Source organism: Rattus norvegicus, chromosome 17 (assembly GCF_021556685.1).
Source record: "Rattus norvegicus strain SHRSP/BbbUtx chromosome 17, alternate assembly SHRSP_T2T, whole genome shotgun sequence".
Lineage (NCBI taxonomy): Eukaryota > Metazoa > Chordata > Mammalia > Rodentia > Muridae > Rattus > Rattus norvegicus.
In genome coordinates, this window is record NC_141550.1 from 73795406 (window position 1) to 73815152 (window position 19747).

General features: G+C 48.2%; 1 protein-coding gene and 1 pseudogene across 4 annotated transcripts in view; one reads left to right on the top strand and one right to left on the bottom strand.

Annotated features, from left to right (window-relative positions):
- Positions 1 to 222: 222 nt before the first annotated feature.
- LOC148000270 (uncharacterized) lies at positions 223 to 2635 on the bottom strand (annotated as a pseudogene). Its single transcript, XR_015641352.1, has one exon. The product of XR_015641352.1 is annotated as an uncharacterized LOC148000270 (transcript).
- The window catches only part of Pfkfb3 (6-phosphofructo-2-kinase/fructose-2,6-biphosphatase 3), an 81683-nt gene continuing 64166 nt past the window's right edge, over positions 2231 to 19747 (top strand). For all 3 annotated transcript variants that reach the window (NM_001439776.1, NM_001439781.1, NM_001439780.1), the window contains 1 exon segment: positions 2231 to 2342. In NM_001439776.1, the coding sequence (NP_001426705.1) occupies positions 2327 to 2342 (16 nt within the window). In that variant the 5' untranslated portion in view covers positions 2231 to 2326.

Consider the following 19747-nt stretch of genomic DNA (forward strand, 5'->3'; position numbering starts at 1 on the left):
TTGGTGGATAGCTTCCGGGAGGGGGACAGCCTGATTTCTTCAAAACAGAGACACTGGCTATATGGAAGGACTTGGAGAGAGGAGAAAGAAAGGGGGGGGGGGATTATGTAATTGTATTTAAATTTTAAAAATTAAAATGATTTGGCTCTAATATCCAGTAAAATTCAGTGTTTTAAGGCCCTTGTTCAAGAAGTAAAGGTGGCGGGCGGGCGTATTTGGGGCGCGTGTGTAATTAAAGGTAATGGGGAATATGCTCACAAGCATAGAGTGGGAGCTGGAGAGATGGCTCAGTGTTTAAGAGCATCGCTCTTCTTTTAGTGGAACCAGGGTTGATTCCCAGCACCCACCCACATGGCAGAACAGTAACTCTAGGTCTGGGGGATCTGATGCCCTCTTCTGGTCTCCAAGGGCAGCAAGCAGACACATGGGGCACAGACATACATGGCACAAATCACACTAAGTAAAGAAGTAGGTAAGTAAACATTTTTTTTTTTAAAGGCTCACGGGGGTTGTGGATTTAGCTCAGTGGTAGAGCGCTTGCCTAGGAAGCGCAAGGCCCTGGGTTCGGTCCCCAGCTCCAAAAAAAAAAAAAAAAAAGGCTCAAACGGCAGCAGGGACATTTTGGGGACATGACGGTAGCAGATAGTAAAGCCTGTAGCTGTGCACAGCTTTCGTAAAAAGAGTTTGTTGTCTAACGGAGTATAGAATACTTCGAAGGTACATTGTTATTAAGAATTTGACTCTGATTTGCTCAGCTAACAAGGCAGCGAGATGCCTCCTCAGGCCAGTTCTTCCTCTGTGGCATTGTCTTACTTCGAAATGAAGGATGGCGTTTGGACTAGAGTCCATAAAACATAGCAGACTAGGGACACCCGATTGTAATTAGAAAAAGAGGAAGAAAGGACAGCCCCTCCCCCACACACTCGCTCTACTCCCATCCCCCACCCAGCCTAGCGGAGTTTCCAGCTCACCTGGACAGGACTGTTCGCTGCCTGGAAAGCCAGGCTCTTGTCATTTGAATGGGTGTTTTAAACACTAGAAGTTCAGGTGAATCCTCATTTCTTCAAAGCGCAACATAAAATAGCATTTTCCTGCAAGGCAAAGGGGTGCACCCCAGGGATCCTAGCTCTTGCGGGTAACAGGCAGAAGGAGCAAGAGTTCAATGCCAGTTCTACTAGAGAATTCAAAGCCAGCCTGAATACATGAAATACTATCTCAAAGAAACACAACCAGAAAAAGAAAAGGAGAGAGGGAGGGAGGACCAGAGGGAAAGAAAAAATAAGGAAAGAGAAAGGATATATATCACACCATTGAACAGAAATTAACTTTCTGAAATGGGGTGTCTCACAGGATGGTCTTGAACTCCTGGGCTCAAGCAACCCCCAGCTTTCTGTATGCTGACTAAGCAAGGCTGGCCTAGAAGGGGCAGTGGACCTGCCTCCAACGTCAAGTACTGGGGTTAATTACAGGCCCGATGTCACCCTACCCCGGCTTGGTTAGTTAGCAAAAGCCTTAATTAACTTAAACGAGGAACCTGCTTTGGGGTGTTTGGGTCAATCGACCATCCAGGCATTTGTCTTGTCGGTCTCAAAGAGGCAGAATGTACGGAAGAAAGGTGCCTACCTCCTCTTTCTCGTTCCCTAAGCAACACTTTCTCTTGACAGATTATCAAACTGTGGGTGAGGAACGGTTTCTGGAGAAAGGAATCATTCATCCCTGTGATCTTACAGACGAACATTTCCACCAGATGTGCCGGGAGTAGGTGCTGGGGGCTGGACACTGGAGCAGTAAAGGTGCTGAACTAGCTTTCCCAAACACTGTCAAACATCGGTTTTACTAGGCTGCTCTCTCAGCCTTTCTTTAGTGGCTATACAAGTCAAGCAGCGATTTGAACGTCCCGACATCATTAAGGCAAAAAAAGATAAGATTCCTCCAAGTCCCTTCCTTCACCACACAGCCTGAAGGAACTGATGCATGAGCTCATTTCCATCTCGTTCTACGTAGCTGTCCTCCATGCTTGGCCTCTGCACAGGCAGGCAGCACCTCTAGGGCTCTCGGCTCAGGGCGGGACCAGGTCGCCCACCCCGGCCTCTGGGTTGCCGCCCGCAGGCGCGCAGAGCTCACGGGTGACGCGACTCCCGCGCTTCCTGCTCCGCGGCGGAGCCTCCTCCGCGCCGTGACGTGCCAGGCTGTGACCAAATATGTCCCTTTCCCCTCCCTCGCCGGCCCCATCGCCCGCAGGCCGCCCCGAGCCTCGGGGCTGCCACTTGGACGTCCGCCTGCCCGGGTGTCGCGGGCCAGCCCCCCGCGCAGCGTCCCCGGCGCGATGCCCTTCAGGAAAGGTAGGGTGTCCCGGCGTCTCTCCCTGTGCGGAGACCCTGGTCCCCTCGGGGAGGTTCCGCCTTGCCTCCTCCCGCCCAGCACTGGCCATCCTGCCGCGCGTTACGCCCCTCCGCTCTGCCCTCCAGCCTTTGCACGGTACCCGGTAGCCTAGTATCGTCCGTGGCTACACCACGTGGGTGCGGGAACCCGGGCTGGGCTGGGAGGCAGAGAGCGCAGCGCCAGTCGCCGTACTTCTAGCGAACGCCTGGATCCTATAGCGTCCCAGCCCCGGGATGCAGACGCAACGCCGAGATCAGGATCTTGGGGTTTCTTTCTGCGGAAACTTGTGCCATTCTGATGGCCGGACCTCGGCAGCCTGAGGCGGCCAGGATGGAGACTGCAGAGGGGAGGAGGCCGTGTCACGCATGCCAGGCAGATCTTATGCTAGCCCTGCCTCCGCATTGTCACCCTGGGGAAGTCATTTTTACCCCGCACTTTTCAGTTTCCTGCTCAGCAAAATGGGCACAGGAAGAGAGCCGGCTGTGAGGAGGACCGGCAGAGCATATTCGGAAGAAGCAAACTGATGCTCCTCTGAGGTGGGCCTGGCACGACTACACGCAGTGCCCGTCTAGGCTTGGCAAGGTCTGCCAACTGCCACTGCTGCATCTAAGCTCATTCACCTTGGCATTCGGCCCTGCAGGCCAGTAGATTCCCATGGCTCCCTGCGTGGGTCGCCAGAGTATTTGGCCCCATTTTATAGTCAGGGTTATGGAGGACCCGGGTGACTCTCCAAGTCACTGCTTAAATCTGGGCTCAGTAATGCTCAGGCCAAAGCCTTGGAACGAGTGGGAGCGGCAGAAGTGGAGAGTGGCCGGGGGAACTTTCAAACCTGGACTATGCGACCTCAGTATTTTTGTTTGTATTAAGAGGTACGTCATCCAAGACCCAAGGCTCAGCAGGGCTCGGTGAATGGCGTGTGCCTGTAACCCCAGAGCTTCGGCAGGTGGGGGAGGGATGGAGGCGGGAAGATCAGAAGTTTAAGGCCTTCCTAAACTACAAAGCGAGTGGGAGGCTCTTTGGACTACTTGAGACCTTGCTCATGACAAACAAAAACTGCCTAAGGCTCTCTCCCTCGGGGCCTACGGACTTGTGGGTGGACTGAAAGGAAGCATGATTCTCCAGGTGCTGGGACTCTGGCGAAGCTCTCCCTGCTGCTTCCACCCACTTTTCTTGTCAAGCTTTTCTTCTTTCATAATTCAGGTGAATGGGCAGGTTATTTCTGTGGTTGCTGGGAGGCTCTAGTGGCCTTTGTCCCGCACAAGCACAGAGTGCTAAGGTACCAGTCCCAGCTCCGGGCTGTGAAGAGGACTGGCTGACACCCCTATGCTGCTGGAGATATGGAAATGGGGGGAGGGCAGCGATCAAAGAGCAGGGCTGAGCTGGGCTGATAACTTTTCTCCGCTGGTGATGGTTAAGCCCACAGCCACAGTCCTCAGGGTCTCTGTTGACCCATGGATACCGTGGTCACTTTGTCCCTGGACTCTCTTTCTTGAGGGTGTCATGTCAGAGTCTTCATCTCACCTCATTAACCGTGAGGAGTCATTGATCCATTGATCACTGAGTCTCCCGCTCTTTTCCCTCCCGGTTCCTCTGCCCTCCCCCCTCCTCTCTCCACCTACCTCTCCCTCCCTCTTCCCCTCTCCCCCTCCCCCTTCCACCTACCTCTCCCTCTTCCCTCCCCTCTGTCTGCCCCTCCCCTGCTCCCCTCCCTCATCCATCTATCTTTCCCTCCCCCTCTCCCTCTTTTCCTCTTCCTCTCCCTCCCCCTCTCTTCCTCTCTCTCTCTCTCCCTCTCCCTCCCCCTCCCTTTCCCTCCCTCTCTTCCTCTCATATTTATGACCTTGCAGTCTCTGTTGAGCAAATTGAAAGAAGGCAAAGATGTCTGTTAGTCATCCTGGTGTTTAGGGGATGGCCTTACTAATTAAGGTCTGGAATAATTAGGTTGTTCAATTAGGTTTTTTTTTTTTTTTTTTTTTTGTGAGTTGAGACAGGGACTCCTTATGTAGATCAGGCTGGCCTCAACCTCAACAGAGGTCCCTCTACCTGCTTCTGTCCCCCAAATGCTGGGATTAAAGGTACGTGCCACCACGCCTGACTCTTTCTGTGGCTGCACATTCTCATGCTAGCACTTGGGAGGTGGATGCAGGATGCTCAGGAGTTCAAAACCTTAAAGAGGGGATAGCGTACAGCTCAAGCTGGCCTCGCCCTGGATTCACGTCGGAAGCTGGCCTTGAACTCCTAATCCCCATTTCCTGAGTGCCGGGACTGCAGGCAAGCACCTTGTCTCAGCAAGTGGTTTATTTATTTATTCTTTTAAAAACCAGAATTAACTTATTTTGTACATTGTTAGACGATAAAGACTATGTTTGCCAACCACGTTAGGCTCTGCTTTTGTTCCTTGTTTTAATCTGAAGAAGCACTGCCGAGCTGTGAGGGGACTATGGTTTTCCGATTCCGTGGTTCCTTCTGAAGGTCCTGGTTTGAGAGAAACTGCTTGGAGGTCGTGTGGTCTTGACCTCCAGTGGCTCTGATTTGAGCCAAGGTATAGACTCTGGTGGGCTCTGAGTCTGAGGCGGAACTACCTTGCCTATTAAGTTGTGAACTTATTTATTTATTTATTATTTACTTATCTACTTACTTTGTGTGTGTGTGTGTGTGTGTGTGTGTGAGAGAGAGAGAGAGAGAGAGACAGAGAGAGACAGAGAGAGACAGAGAGAGACAGAGAGACAGCGAGAGACAGAGACTGTACACACACACCATGGCACACATGTAGACGTCACTTCAGGAATCAGTTCTTCCTTTCTACCATGTGGATCCTGGGGGAACTCAGGTTATCAGGTATCAAGTTTGGCTGCAAGCATCTTTACCTACCGAGCTCTCTTACTGCTGCTGAGTTGTAAACCCTTAGCAGTAACACAGCAGCGAGTAGGAATTGCTGGGGCCCGTGGTGTGATTTGTGTAGGTGTCCTGATTAGCCATGTCCTGAAACTGCCTGCAGGTGACACGGTCAGTTATGAAAGGAACCAGTCTAGCCCATCCCGACCCTGGGCACAGGTAGGAAAAGCATACGTGTACACATCTGTCTGCCTGTCTGCCTGTCATATATCTATATATTTTTAAAATTTTGAACCTTTTGAACATATTGACTATTCAGAGTATAATTAAAAATAGTATGAAAAGCGGGGTGGTGGCTGCACAGGTCTTTGATCCCAGCACACCGACAAAATCATCTTTTCTGTTTTCCACCCCAGACCAAGTGCAATCAGGTGGAGGAGGCTTCTTCAATCGGCAGGTGCGGGAGGTTTTCTTAGGGAGCCAAAGGTCAGAAAGGGATGGTTGCTAAGCCCATCCTTTAACAGAGTTCTATGTCTTTAATAATTAATTACTTATTATTATTGTGCGTTCATGAGTGTGAGCCCATATGAAGGTCAGAGGGCCACTGTGGGGTGGGTTCTTCTGCTCCTGTGGGTTCCAGGTATCTAGCTCAGGTCTTCAAGCTTGTGTGGTAAGAGCCATCTGTTACCTGTTGAGCCATATCCCTAGCCCTCTTTTTATGTCTTGACAATCACACAAAAGATCTGGGACCAGCACCATTGGGGGGCTTGGAAGAAATATGTCTCAGAAGAGAAGCTCAGTAGACAGCCTTCTCTGGAAGAGTGGGTAGGATACCGGGAAAGCCCAGTGGTTAGTGAGAATGCTGTGTATTCTTAGGCCCAAGATGCTCAGGGGCAGAGTGGCTGTCTGACTGTAGTCCTGACCTTGTGGAGGATGCAGGCTGAAGCTGGGCTGCAGCGAGGATGCCGTGAGACCCCCATTTTCCTTTCTTTCTGCTCTCATAGCATTGGCAGCTCGGGAGCCAGGAGCCTGGTGGTACTGTCTACACAGGTCAACCTGCCTGGCTACAGTGCCAGGTAGATAGCCCTGTGATGGACAGTGGATTTGTTGGGACCTCAGATGTCAACCTTAGGTGCTTCACCTGCAGGAAGCACTCAGTCACATCTCCAGAATTTCAGTAGGGCAAAGTTGAGTGACGGCAGGCCAAGTCATCCACTCCTCTTTGAAACGTTTCAAAGTACCTTCCAGATACTAGGTAAACAGATAACACAGGGTGCCCTCCCAGGAGCTCACTTCCTATGTTACCCAGCAAGTGCCAAGAGCGGAAGGTCAGAGGTTGACTCGGGGCGATGAATCTGACTTTGCTGGCAGGGTTCATGTAGAGCATACAGTAGGCTCCAGGTCTCATCTCCAGCACTGAATAAACCTCGTATGGTGGCACACACCTATAATCCCAGCACTGGGGAGGTGGAGGCATCATACGAGATTACCCTTGCCTACAAAGCAAGTTCAAGGCCTACCTGAGACCCCATCAAAGGAAGAGAAGGAGGAGGAGGGAGAGGAGGAGGAAGAGGGAGAGGAGGAGGAGGAGGAAGAGGAGGAAGAGGAGGAAGAGGGGGAGGAGGGGGAGGAGGAGGAGGAGGAGGAGGAGGAAGAGGAGGAAAAGGAGGACTCTGAACCCAAATTAGGGTGTGTGGTAAGACATGTCTGTAATCCCAACACTCAGGAGGCTGAAGCTGTTCAAATCTATGAACTTAAGGCCAACCTGATTACATGGTAAGAACGTGTCTCATGAAATCAATACCATGTGCATGGTAGTGCAATCCTACAATTCTGACCCTTGGGTGGCCAAAGCAGGATTTCATTGAGTTTGAAGCCAGCCTTGATTACGTGAGACCTTGTCTTAAAGCAAACAACCAGACAACCAAACAACCTAGCAACACTCTTCTGTCTTTCTCTACTCTCTTTAACACTAACTCTATTGTTAAAAAAATATATATCAAGTGCTGGAGAGATGGCTCAGGGGTTAAGAGCACTGACTGCTCTTCCAGAGGTCCTGAGTTCAATTCCCAGCTACCACATGGTGGCTCAGAACCATCTGTAATGGGATCAGATGCCCTCTTCTGGTGTGTCTGAAGACAGTGATAATGTACTCATATAGTTAATTAATTAATTAATTAATATTTAAAAAATCAAATAGAAGCCTTAACAGAGAGCCAGTTCTGAGTTTTTGTTTTTTGAGGATAAAAGGCTCCCTCCACCCTCTCCCTGCCCTGTTAAAGAAACTAGATTATGGATGGAGAGAGGTGTGAACTGGCCAGCTGTGGTGGGAGAAGACAGCCTCTCACTGCGTTTGGTGGTTTGGTGTCCTGGTGATCATAAGGGACCTCTCACCTTTCTGATGCAGACCCCAGTGGTATGACTTTTTTTTTTTTTTTGGTTCTTTTTTTCGGAACTGGGGACTGAACCCAGGGCCTTGCGCTTCCTAGGCAAGCGCTCTACCACTGAGCTAAATCCCCAACCCCATGACATTTTATAATATGGGGAGAGGGAGTAGTGCAGGGTCACAGGCCTCATGCACTCTGAGGCTCAGGCAGTACCTGACAGTCAGAGGAAGCAAGATGTCAGTCTCCACTAGGCATCTTGTCTCCTGACTGGTCTCCAGGGTGACTGAGGGTGTAGTGAGGGAAGACTTTTGGTCCCAGGGCTGACCAAGAAGCAGACCTATAGGAACTGGCTTTGAGATTGGCTTGAGTGGGAGAAGTTAGGAAATATGAGATTTGAGAGAACAAAAAGGGGGACAGGAAACGTGTCAGTTAGGCACAGGGAGGAAGTCATGAACGTCACGGTTGCGTCTGGAAGCTGCTGTGGAGGGAGGCTGAGGTGGCACTTCGGCAAGAACTTGACACCTTAATGTCTGGATCTTCCAGGATTCAGAGTGTTGTTCCACGTGCAAAAAGCACTGGGTTCTGGGGTTCCAACCTCAGCACCACAGAGAAGGAGAATAGAGGGAGGGAGAGAAAAGGTGAAAAATATCTGAGCCTCATAGGTATGGATATGGCTTAGTCTAAAGCCTGGACTCTCAGCTAAATTTCTGAGGTTCCTTTCAGGCCTACTGTCTTCTAGCAATAGGATGTTAAGTGTTCCTGCCCGGTTTCATCATCAGAAGGGGCAACAAATAGTAGGTCAGAGTTTCCGCAGTAAAGATGGGCTGGGGAGGGAGCTCACTGGTAAGACACTTCCCCTCTGTGCCTGTGGCTGGGGTTGGATTCCCCAGCACCACAAAACCAAGACAGGAAGGCTGGACACAGCAGCTCATACCTGTAATATCCAGCACATAAGAGACGGCGGCTGGGGGGATTGCTGAGGAGTTCGAGGCCAGTGAGGGCTAATCAGTGAGATTGGAGGCCAGCCTCAGCTACAGCATGAGATTCTGCCAAAACAAAACAACAATTAAATAAAAACAAAACCCAGGGCTGTGTACATAGCTCTGTGGGTAAAGGTCTTTACCATATAAGTCTGGTGGCTTGAGTTTGATCTCCAGAACCCATGCAAATAGGTGGGAAGAGAAAATGACTTTGGAAAACTGTCTAATCTCCATACTCATGCCACGCATATAACACATGCGCGCGCGCACACACACACACACACACACACACACACACACACACACCCCACAATTAGTTAAGGGCTGGAGAATGGCTGGGTCATTAAGAGCCTTTATTCCTCTCGAAGAGGACTTAGTCCAGCTCCTAGCACCTACACTGAATTCCAAGGGGAACCTAATGCCCTCTCCTGACCTCTGTGGGCTCCTGCACGAAACTCATACAGGCAAGCAAGTCCTCTTACAGATTAGAACTGTTCTAGTGGTGGTGCATGCAGGGAGGCAAAGGGCAGGCAGAGCTCTGTGAGTTCAAGGCCAGCCTGGTCTACACAGTGAGTTCATAGACATCCAGGGCTCCAGAGAGACTTTGTCTCAAAAAAGAGGTGTTCAGGAAGAGGGGGAGGGGAAGGAGGAGGAGAAGAAGAAGGGGGAGGAGGAGGAAGAGGATGAGAAAGAGGAGAAGGGGAAAGAGGAGGAGGAGAGGAAGAGGAAGAACAACTGTGACCATCCCTCATTTAATCCTGCAGGAGCTGTGTGGTCTGAGGGGATGCAATAGCTTTATCTCTCTCTCTCTCTTTTTTTTTTTCTTTCTTTTTTTTTTTTTTTTTTCGGAGCTGGGGACCGAACCCAGGGCCTTGCACTTGCTAGGCAAGCGCTCTACCACTGAGCTAAATCCCCAACAGCTTTATTTGTTATAACATCTGCTATCCCAGCCCTCTGGCATAGCGTTCCTGGGTGACCACATGTGGGGGCCCACTCATCCCACAGGCCGATGGTCAGGCTCACAGACCAGTGGGTCTGTTAATAAGTATGCCTCAGTCATTGAGTTCCCGTGAGATGGTTCTGGGAGTGGCTTAGGCAGGAAGAGGCAGTGGGGTGACCTGGGAGCAGGAAACTAGATGCTGATTGGTCGCCTCCATCAGGCACTGTCTGAGTGATCTCACCTAAGGAGGCCACTAGGTCACTGGGGTCCATTTACCTATGTCAAAGAAGGAAGTGAGCTAATGCTCTCCCAGCTCTGACTCTGAGGTGGGTGCTGTCCAGTTGCTTAGACGGTTGTCACACACGTGCACCCAGTGTTTGGCCTTCAGGGCTTCAGATGGAAATTGAACATGAGAAGGGTCAGCTTGGTGGGTGATGTAGCTCGGTTGACAGACTGCTTGTCTAGCATGCACAGAGCCCTGGGCTTGCTCCACAGTACCGAGTGTGCTGGTAGCCATCTGTGATCCTGGCACTTGGGAACAGAGTGGGAGGTTCAAGAGTTCAAGGTCATCCTTGGCTACAAGGTCTGGCTGAGCTACTTGAGGGGGAGCATCTGGGAGCCTGTGTACGCAAGAAGCTAAGTTCTCAGGCAAGTGACCTGTGGAAGTCCCTGACTCTGGTCTCTGTCTTCCTTTGGCTTCGACTCGAGGACTGAATTTTACATTGTTAATATACTCTACCCCTTCACTAAGCCCGTCTGCAACGCTCTGTCTCTCGGGTCAGGCTGTCCTAAGTACAGATCTGTTATTGTTTCAGGTGGCTTCAGGACAAAGCGGGCTTTGATAGGCTTCCCACAGTCGCAAGCCTTTGTGTAAGTCTCTCCTGCTCTGCGTTTTTTACAGTCGGCTAGAGGGAAGGTTGGAGACCCTTGCATTCTCTCTCTCTTTTTTTTTTTTCAGAGCTGGGAACCGAACCCAGGGCCTTGCACTTTCTAGGCAAGAGCTCTACCACTGAACTAAATCCCCAACCCCTTGCATTCTCTTTATATGTCCAATGACAGACAACTTGAAATCTACCGACAATGAAAGTCTTTCTATGTAATCCACGCCATTGAGAAGCTCACTCTGTAGATCAGTCTGGCTTTGAACTCACAGAGATCTGCCTGCCTCCCAAATCCTGGAATTAAAGGGGTGTGACATCTGCCCAGCCTACATAGAGAATTTGAGATTAGGCTGGGCTGCATGAGACTCTGTCTCAGAAACCAAGACGCTCACCCCTTCTTTCCCCATGCCCCAAAGGACTGCGAAGTGGACACCAGTGAGGAGAGGCTGAGGAGGAGCAGCTCTGGTCTGCTGAGCACTGTTCTTCCTGTTGCCCCACAACTGTGTGTACAACTCTGGGCAGCGGCGGTGCGTCTTAGGGTCTAAGAGAGGAGGCTTTGCTCCTGGGTGTCTCAAGCCTTAGCGGAGGTGATCAAAGTACTTCAGAAGGGTAGACAGGCTTAGGGTTATCCTGCCCTCTCCATGAGCTTGCTTCAGAAATCATCCTCACCGACTGCTCGGCAAACAACCCTTATCTCTGTGTTTGCAGACACTGTCAGGATGACTGTCTTGTTCCCCTTTCCCAAGGAGAATTTTCCAGAGGCTCAGGTGCCCCTGGTGCGTGAGGACGCTGAGATATCAATTCTTTTCAAGTTAGCTGCTCTGACCCTAGGGTGGCATTGGTGTGGGGCTCCGGACTCTGTAACCTCTCTCCTTGAGGCTGCTTCAACCAACCCTCCAGTTGCACTGAGAAAGAAAGGGCTTATCAGTTAGTGGGAGGCAAAGGGGAAGTTAGCCAGATACCTCAGAGGAAGTGTGGACTTTGAAACCGGAAGAGAGAAAGTGAAGGTCTGACTTGGGCTTGAGAATGATACAGACAGGCCCTAGGACAAGGCTGCCATTGGCGTTGAGATGTGCGCCTGCGGGCAGCCAGATGCCATCTGAGATCAGTGGGCACTGAAGCATTAGTAGCTGAAGGCCAAAAACTGCCCTCCTGACGTTTTTTGTTTAAGTCAGACTTTAGAATCAATTCAGGAACTTTTCTCCCCTAAGGCAGTGTCTTTGGTAGCCCAGGTTGGTCATAAGCTCAATATGTAACTGAGGCTAGCTCAAATTGTGACTCCTGTCTTTACCTTCCCATGTGCTGAGGTCAGAGACGTGTGTCCCCATGCCTGGCTTTACTGGGAAACTTTTGGTAGTACTAGGGATAGAGCCCAAGGTCCTTGAGCGTGTTAAACCAGCATTCCGAGACTGAGCACATCTCCAGTCCTCAAGATTACTCAGCCATTTTGAGATAGAATTTCAGGCTGCCTTCAACTCATTTATAGGCTAGCCAGGCATCGATCTTGTAATCCTTCTGCTTCAGCCCTCCCCCAAAGTGGGCACCATAGGTTCGTCTTTAAGGCCAGACACGATGGCACATGCCTTTCATCAGCACTTGGGAGGCAGAGGCAAGTGGATCTCTGAGTTCCAGGCCAGTCTTGTATACTCTGTGTGTGTGTGTGTGTGTGTGTGTGTGTGTGTGTGTGTGTGTGTCTGTCAAGCTTTAATCTAGCCAAGGGTACAAAATGAGACCCTGTCTGAAGAAAAAAAATATTTTAAATATTTTAAAAAATTATTTGTTTATGTAAATTTTTTGAAACAGATCTTTCTCTACTTAGCCCTGACTGTTCTGGAACACATTATGTAGACCAGGCTGGCATTGAACTTACAGAAATCCACTGCAATCCCAGGGGGATTCATCTTTCACGTGTGGCATTAAAGATTTTTGCTACCATGTCCGGCAATTAACAACAACAACAAAATAGCATTTGTTAAGATCTTATTTACTGCTGGATGGTGGTGGTACACTTCCAGGACAGCCAAAGCTACACACAGAGAGACCCTGTCTAGAAAAAAACAAAAGAAAGAAACAAAGTTGTTACTTTTTTAAAAAAGAGATTTATTTATTTACTATATATAAGTACACTGTAGCTGTCTTCAGACACACCAGAAGAGGGTGTCTCACTACAGATCTCATCAGATCTCTTTACAGATGGTTGTGAGCCACCATGTGGTTGCTGGGAATTGAACTCAGGACCTCTGGATAAGCAGTCAGTGCTCCTAACCACTGAGCCATCTCTCCAGCCCCATGCTACTTATTTTTATTTTATGGGTATTTTGTCTAGATATACATCTGTGTACTGTGTGCAAGGAGTGCCCGAAAGAGACCGACAGAAGGCGTCAGATTCCCCTGGAATTGGAGTTACAGTCATAAACTGCCATGTGGGTTCTGGGAACCAAAAAGAGCAGCCAGTGTTCTTGTCCACCGAGGTGCCTCTCCAGCCCCTGCAATTTAATCTTTAAAAATATGTGGGGCTGGAGAGATGGCTCAGCGGTTAAGAGCACCCGACTGCTGTTCCAGAGGTCCTGAGTTCAATTCCCAGCAACCACATGGTGGCTCACAACCATCTGTAATGGGATCTGATGCCCTTTTCTGGTGCGTCTGAAGACAGCTACAGTGTACTTATATATAATAAATGAATGAATCTTTAAAAAAAATGTAAACATTTTATTTTTTATGTCTGTGTACCACATGTGTGCACCGCCTGTGGAGGTCAGCAGAGGGCCATGGATCCCCCTGCGATTGAGTTTCAGGTAGCTGTTAGCCCCCATGTAGGTAACTGATGCTCTTCACCAAGGAGCTGACTTTCCAGTGTCTTAATTGATCGTTTTGGGAAAGAGTCTCACTGTGCCACCTTGCCTAGCCTGGGACTTGTTTGCTGTGTACACCAGCTGGTCTCAAACTCACAGAATTCCTCCTGCCTCTCTCTGCCTTCCAAGTGCTGGAACTATGAGCATGTCACTACACCTGGTTGGCTTCCTTCCTTCCTTCCTTCCTTCCTTCCTTCCTTCCTTCCTTCCTTTCTTTTTTTCTTTCTTTCTTTTTTTCTTTCTTTCTTTCTTTCTTTTTTTCTTTCTTCCTTTCTTTCTTTCTTTTTTTCTTTTTTCTTTCTTTCTTTCTTTTTTTCTTTCTTCCTTTCTTTCTTTCTTTCTTTTTTTCTTTCTTTCTTTCTTTTTTTCTTTCTTCCTTTCTTTCTTTCTTTCTTTCTTTTTTTCTTTCTTTCTTTCTTCCTTCCTTTCTTTCTTTCTTTTTTTCTTTCTTTCTTTCTTCCTTCCTTTCTTTCTTTCTTTCTTTTTTTCTTTCTTTCTTTCTTTCTTTCTTTCTTTCTCTCTCTCTCTCTCCCTTCCTTCTTCCTTCCTTCCTTTCTTTCTTTCTTTCTCCCTTTCTTTCTTTCTTTCTTTCTTTCTTTCTTTCTTTCTTTCTTTCTTTCTTTCTTTCTTTCCTTCCTTCCTTCCTTCCTTCCTTCCTTCCTTCCTTCCTTCCTTCCTTCCTTTCTTCCTTTCTTTCTTTCTTTTTTTTAAGTTATATGTCTCGTGTGGCTATGTGCATGTGATTAGAGGTACAGCAGAAAGCCACAAGGGGGCACCAGATCCCTGGAGGTGGCGTTACGGGCAGCAGTAAGCAGCTCCTGTGGACACTGAACATGGATGGAGCAACTGCGCATCCTCTGTACTGCTGAGCCATTTCTTCAGACGACTGCAGAGCTTTTAAGAAACTCAATGCCCTGGGAATTCTGATGAATAGTTTTGTTTGCTGATTTGGAAAGATGCTTCCTGACACAACTCTTACCCTTTACAGTACAGTAGGGTATACGGTACGCCCCATTTTTAGTGTATTGTATTTCACTGGAAAAGTTTTGCTTCAGTAAATGGACTCCGGGGCCATAATGATCCATACCTCATCACTTTGAAGCCACTCTGCTGTATTCCAGCATATCTAGAGGTTGGAAGAGTTAGCCCTCTTCGGCTCCCTTGCAGCTAAAGTTCGGGGGGGGGGGCGGGGGTATGGCTTAGGTGCTGTGGAGACTTGAAGGCTTGATCTCCACCTTGCGCTAGTGAAATGTGGTGCAAAGATGTGGGTCTTAATGGCAGGAAGTTAAGTCACAGAGGGCACACTCTTGAAGAGAATACAGTTTCTTTCACCTCCTGTCTTTGCTTTCTGACCACTATAAGGTGAGCCACAAGGCTTTGTACTATGTCATCACTTACCAAAAAAAAAAAAAAAAAAAAATCAACGGAGCCAACTACTTACAATGTGAAAGTAAAATACCCCTTTCTCCTTGTGAATGTATAATAAGGCAGGGGACAACAGGTGTGGGAATAGGGGTCACGGGTTAGAGAAAAGGCTTAAGGGTTAAGAGCACTTGTTGCTCTTCCAGAAAACGGCAGACAGGAGTTCCATTCCCTGTACCCATTTCAGACAGCTCACAACTACCTGTAACTCTAGTTTCCGAGAAGTCCAATGTCCTCCTCTGGCCTCCACACTCATGTGTCATACATTTACACACACACACACACACACACACAATATACATAATTATATTATTTTAAAAATAAATGTATAATGCACTTATAAGTTGACCCATCCATGCATTTTGTCACAGAAAGTTGACTGACATAATGATAAGTAGTAAGCCAGGTCTGAAGATATACAGTGATATACAGGAGACAGAACTCAGACCTGTGTAGCTGGCGCCATGACAGCTGGAGTGGTGACAAGACCCACAGAGAACAGATAAGAAGGCTGGGGTGTGCACGTTGGTGAATGCCTTTAATCCCAGCACTGCAGAGGCAGAGAGGCAAAGGCAGATCTCTCAGCTCAAGGCCAGTCTTGTATATTTTAAAAAATTATTTACTTATGTAAAATTTGTAGCTGAGCACTGGGGACCTGGCTTGCTGCTGAGCGGAACCGAGCAGAGCAGAGGTGGCCTCAGAAGACAATAGGCAGTTCACACAGGTTCTCCACAACCACAGTAGAACATCTTTTGTGTGCATAGGGAGATGCAAAGGCTTGGATGGTTTTCATGAAGGCAGGTGGGGTGCTTTAAATGAGAATGGCCTCTACGGGGGTCATACTTAATTTGCATACTTAGTCCCCAGTTGATACTGTTTGGGAAGGGTTAGGAGGTGTTGCCTATGGGGGAGGGGTGTTGCTGGGGTGGGCTTTGAGGTTTCAAAAGCCTACTTCAGCCCCAGTTTCTCTCTCTCTCTCTCTCTCTCTCTCTCTCTCTCTCTCTCTCTCTCTCTCTCTCTCTCTCTGCCTACCTACTGCCTGGGGGTCAGGATGTAAAGCTCTCAGCCACTGTTCTCCAGTGCCTGTGCCTTTCTGCTTCCCCCATGATGATAACTGATGATGGACTAATTCTCTGAAACTGTAAGCAACCCCCACAGCTAAATGCTTCCTTTTATAAAAGTCTCCTTGGTCACGGTGACTCTTCACAGCAGTAGCACAGTGACTGAGACGGCAAGATTCACTTGCTGTTTCAACTTGATGTCGAAAGCGTGCATTCAGTCTGTAACCACTTTCTCGAGAAGGAATCCTAGCTAGAGTCATGGGGGTGAAGCAATTCGATCGGGTGGGAGTGTCAGGCCCAAGCAGATGGTGACTTGGGCCAGAGATGCAGCTCGTGCGGATGGGTCTGATGTGGGTGAGAGAGAGTGAATCACAGAGACCTCCCACAACTGCCTCCCACCTGCGGTTTACAGATGCGGGGGGGGGGGGGCACTGATTTCTCCATTAGCGGCTGCTCTGGAGTCCAGGTAGTAGCAAACTGCAGCGTGCTAAGTGAAGTCTTTATGAAAAGCTAGGCACGCGCTGTCTGCAGGCTGTCTTTGGGGATGCCCTGACTCACCTGTCTGAGGTCACGGTGACCTCCCTGAGCAGCTGCGTGCCTGATGGCCTGTCTTTGATGTTGTTTTGAATAGCCCACAGGAGGTCAGTATAACCGGCGGGAGCCGCAGGGCTTGAGGTTCCAAAGAGCCTTCCACAGGGAACTATTGTGCTTTGAGTCAGTTACCCCGTAGACTGCTTTTGTTGTTGTTTTTGTTCTTTAACATGCATAGTACATGTGGGGGTATGTTTATGTGTTTGTGCGTGTTACACGTGCGTTAGTGCCCATGTGTGCAGGCACGTATGCACATCTGCAAGCATGCGTGTGGGGACCTGTGGGTATTTTCAGAAATCTTCCTTGATCACTCCACCATACTCATTGAAGTAGGGTCTCTCAGTCAAACCCAGAGCTCTCTGGTAAAGCTAGTCTCAATAGCTAGTTTGCTTTGGGAAAGGGCAGCCTTGAGAGAGAGGAATTATAGACACGCTACCACGCACACCAGGTATTTGTGTGGGTGCGCCTATCTGAACTTTCATCCTCTTGTGTCTGCAGGAAGTGGTTTAATCACGGACTGCCTCACTAGATTCCTAGCCTTCATTTTAAGAAGAAATTAGCTGGGTAGGGCGATACATGCCTGTAAGCTTAGAGGCAGTAAGATGAGTTCAAGGTCATCCTCAACCATAGTGGACTCAAGGCGAAGGTAGGCCATTCCAGATCCTATCTCAAAAAACAAACACAGATGAACAACAAAGTCATCGTAGCTCAGACCTGTCATCCTGAGGGGGCTGAGGTAGGAGGTTTTCTGTGAGTTTGAGGCCATCGTGGACAATACAATAAGTTTCCAGCTAAACTACAGTTTTGAGACCCTATCTTAACAAACAAACAAAGAATGGACTGCGCTTCTAATCCCAGAATTCAGAGCTCCTTGGCATTCATCACTTGGGAGGCCGAGGCAGAAGGATGAGCACATCTAGGACCCCACATGGAAAAGCAAACAGTGTTTGGAATGCTGGGGGTGGAGCTCAGTGTTTGTCTAACGTGTGAGGCCCTGGTTCCTCAAAAGGTACAAAAGGTAACATGCCCCCCCCCCCCCCCCAGCAACAACAGAAGCAACAGCAGCAGCAACTAAGTTGCATTGTTGTTTCTAAGGAAGGTCGGGAGCTTAGGTGCTGAAGAAAAAGGAAGAAAGAAGGATTTTCTCTTCAAACAAGGCTGAGGTACACATTAAAGAGTTTTAGAAAAGTTTGTATGCTGTACTCACACACACAAATGCCACTTTGCAAGCAAGACGACAAACATTTACCAGGCTTCCCATTTTCTGGACAGTTCTGAGTATGTAGCAGTCAGTCGTCCATTGCCAATCTTCCTGCATTTACATAAACTGTCAAGGGCTCCATTGTGAAGAGAAGGGTGAAACCCAAGCCAGGATTTCTGTACCAGCAGGGCAGTCTGCAGCTGACCAAGCTCACCTCCAAACTGAGTGAGCAACTCTTTCTAGTTCCCGTTGGCTTTCCCTCCTAGCAGATGCATAAGTTCCATCAAACTTCCATTCCCGGGCAAACTAGAAGACGGTTGCTGCAACCTCCATCCAGCTGACCCACATGATACACCTCAATGGCCTCCTCCTAGAGAAATGGGTTTTTGAAACCTCTGTGTTTGAATAACGAAAAGAATCCAAGTTCATTTCATAGCTTTGGATTGTAGGATCAAAATGACCTAAGATATAATAGATTTTTTTTTAATTGCACCTTCCTCCTGATAGGCTTCATAGAAGAAAATCAAAATGCTGACTTGCAAGATAGATGGCTTGCTTAGTGGGTGAGTGTGCTAGCCACACAAGCATAGGGAGCTTTTCCAGAATCTCCAGCACTCACATAAAGAGTAGGGTGTAGCCATGGCTACCTACCTGTAACCCTAGGGTAGAGAGAGAAAGGAACTGGCTGCTAGCAGACCTCCATGTGCAGAAACAGCCCTTTCTAAAGGAATAAGGTAGAGAGACACAAAGCAGGGCATCTTCTTTGGCCTTGGCATATGTGACTGAACATACATGAATAGATAAATAGATAAATAAATAGATAAATAGATAAATAGATAAATAAAAAAGTAAAAATAAGAATCTCATCAATTGTTGTCCCATAGTCCTCCTGTCATAAACAGCAACTGGGCATAGCATCCCATCTTTAGAGGCAGATCTCTAGGAGTTCAAGACCAGCCTGGGTTCCATAGAGAGTTCCAGGGCAGTCATAGATACACAGTGAGACCCTGTTTCAAACAACAACAGTAGCAAAACAATCCTCTTAAATAAGTCAGTGTGTATTCTACCAAGACTCTGGCGTGCTGGTGCCGTGTCATTTCCTGTGGCTTAGATGTCACTGGAGAGTGCCAGAGGGAATCCATTTTTAGCTGGGATCATGTTTTTGTTAGATGCTGGTTTATGTGAAAGCTTCTTCACTAGATCATTTGACTGAGCGAAAGGTCACATAGCTGCTACTGCTGTATAGGAAACCAATTTATTTTCTAACCTTAAAAAACTCCCAAGTACTGGCTTCAGAATGAATCCTCATAAGTAACAACACTTGGTACAATGTTGGTGCATCTCAGCAACAAGTAACTTTACTGAGCAAGGGGACAGAAAGTCCTTTTTAAATGTTCTGTGGCTGTGTACTTCTTCCGGGGCTTCTGTTATAAATAACCGGATGACTGGTAAGACCTCTTAAAAACCAGGCTGTAGGCTGGTGAGGTGGTTCTGTGGGGAAAGGCACTTGCTGCCAAGTCTAATGACCTGAATGGGACCCCAGACATTCCCAGAAGGAGAGAATAGACTCCAGAAAGATGTCCTCCGACCTCCATGTATGCCTTTAGGCACATGACCCCTGTCCCCACATATAGATAAAAGTTAAAAATTAAAACACTTCTCTTGTTTTGGTGCCAAAGATGCAGAGGTAGAAGAAAAGTCATGAGTTCCATGCCAGCCTACATGTTTGGCGGAGTTGAGCATTAATACGATGAGGGCGGCCTTTAAGTGCTCAAAAAATTAAAAATTATGCTTTGTGATTTGATTATGGTGGCCCTGTAATCTTAGCACTCAAGAAGATGAAGCTGGAGGATTTCTGTAAGTTCAAAGCCTGCCTGGGCTACATAGCAAGTTTCAGGCTAATATAACTTTTGTTGGCAATGGTAGTTATTTCTGTGGGACTGCTGGGTCTCAGGGCTGGCTGTAGGGTCACGTCTATGAGGCTGCATCAGGCATCTGATACACACGAAAGATGCTGTCCTCCACACAATTTTAGATGTGCAATGGGTGAAGGAACATCAAATATTCCTGGTAATATTTCCTTCTAAACTTGCCTCTCAGAACTTGGAAGTCCGAGGTGGGGGATTACTTGTATGTTCAAGGCCAGCCCAGCCGCCATGACCAGCTTCAGGTTATTTTAATTAGAAAGTAAAATTCTTAATGATAACATCTGCTG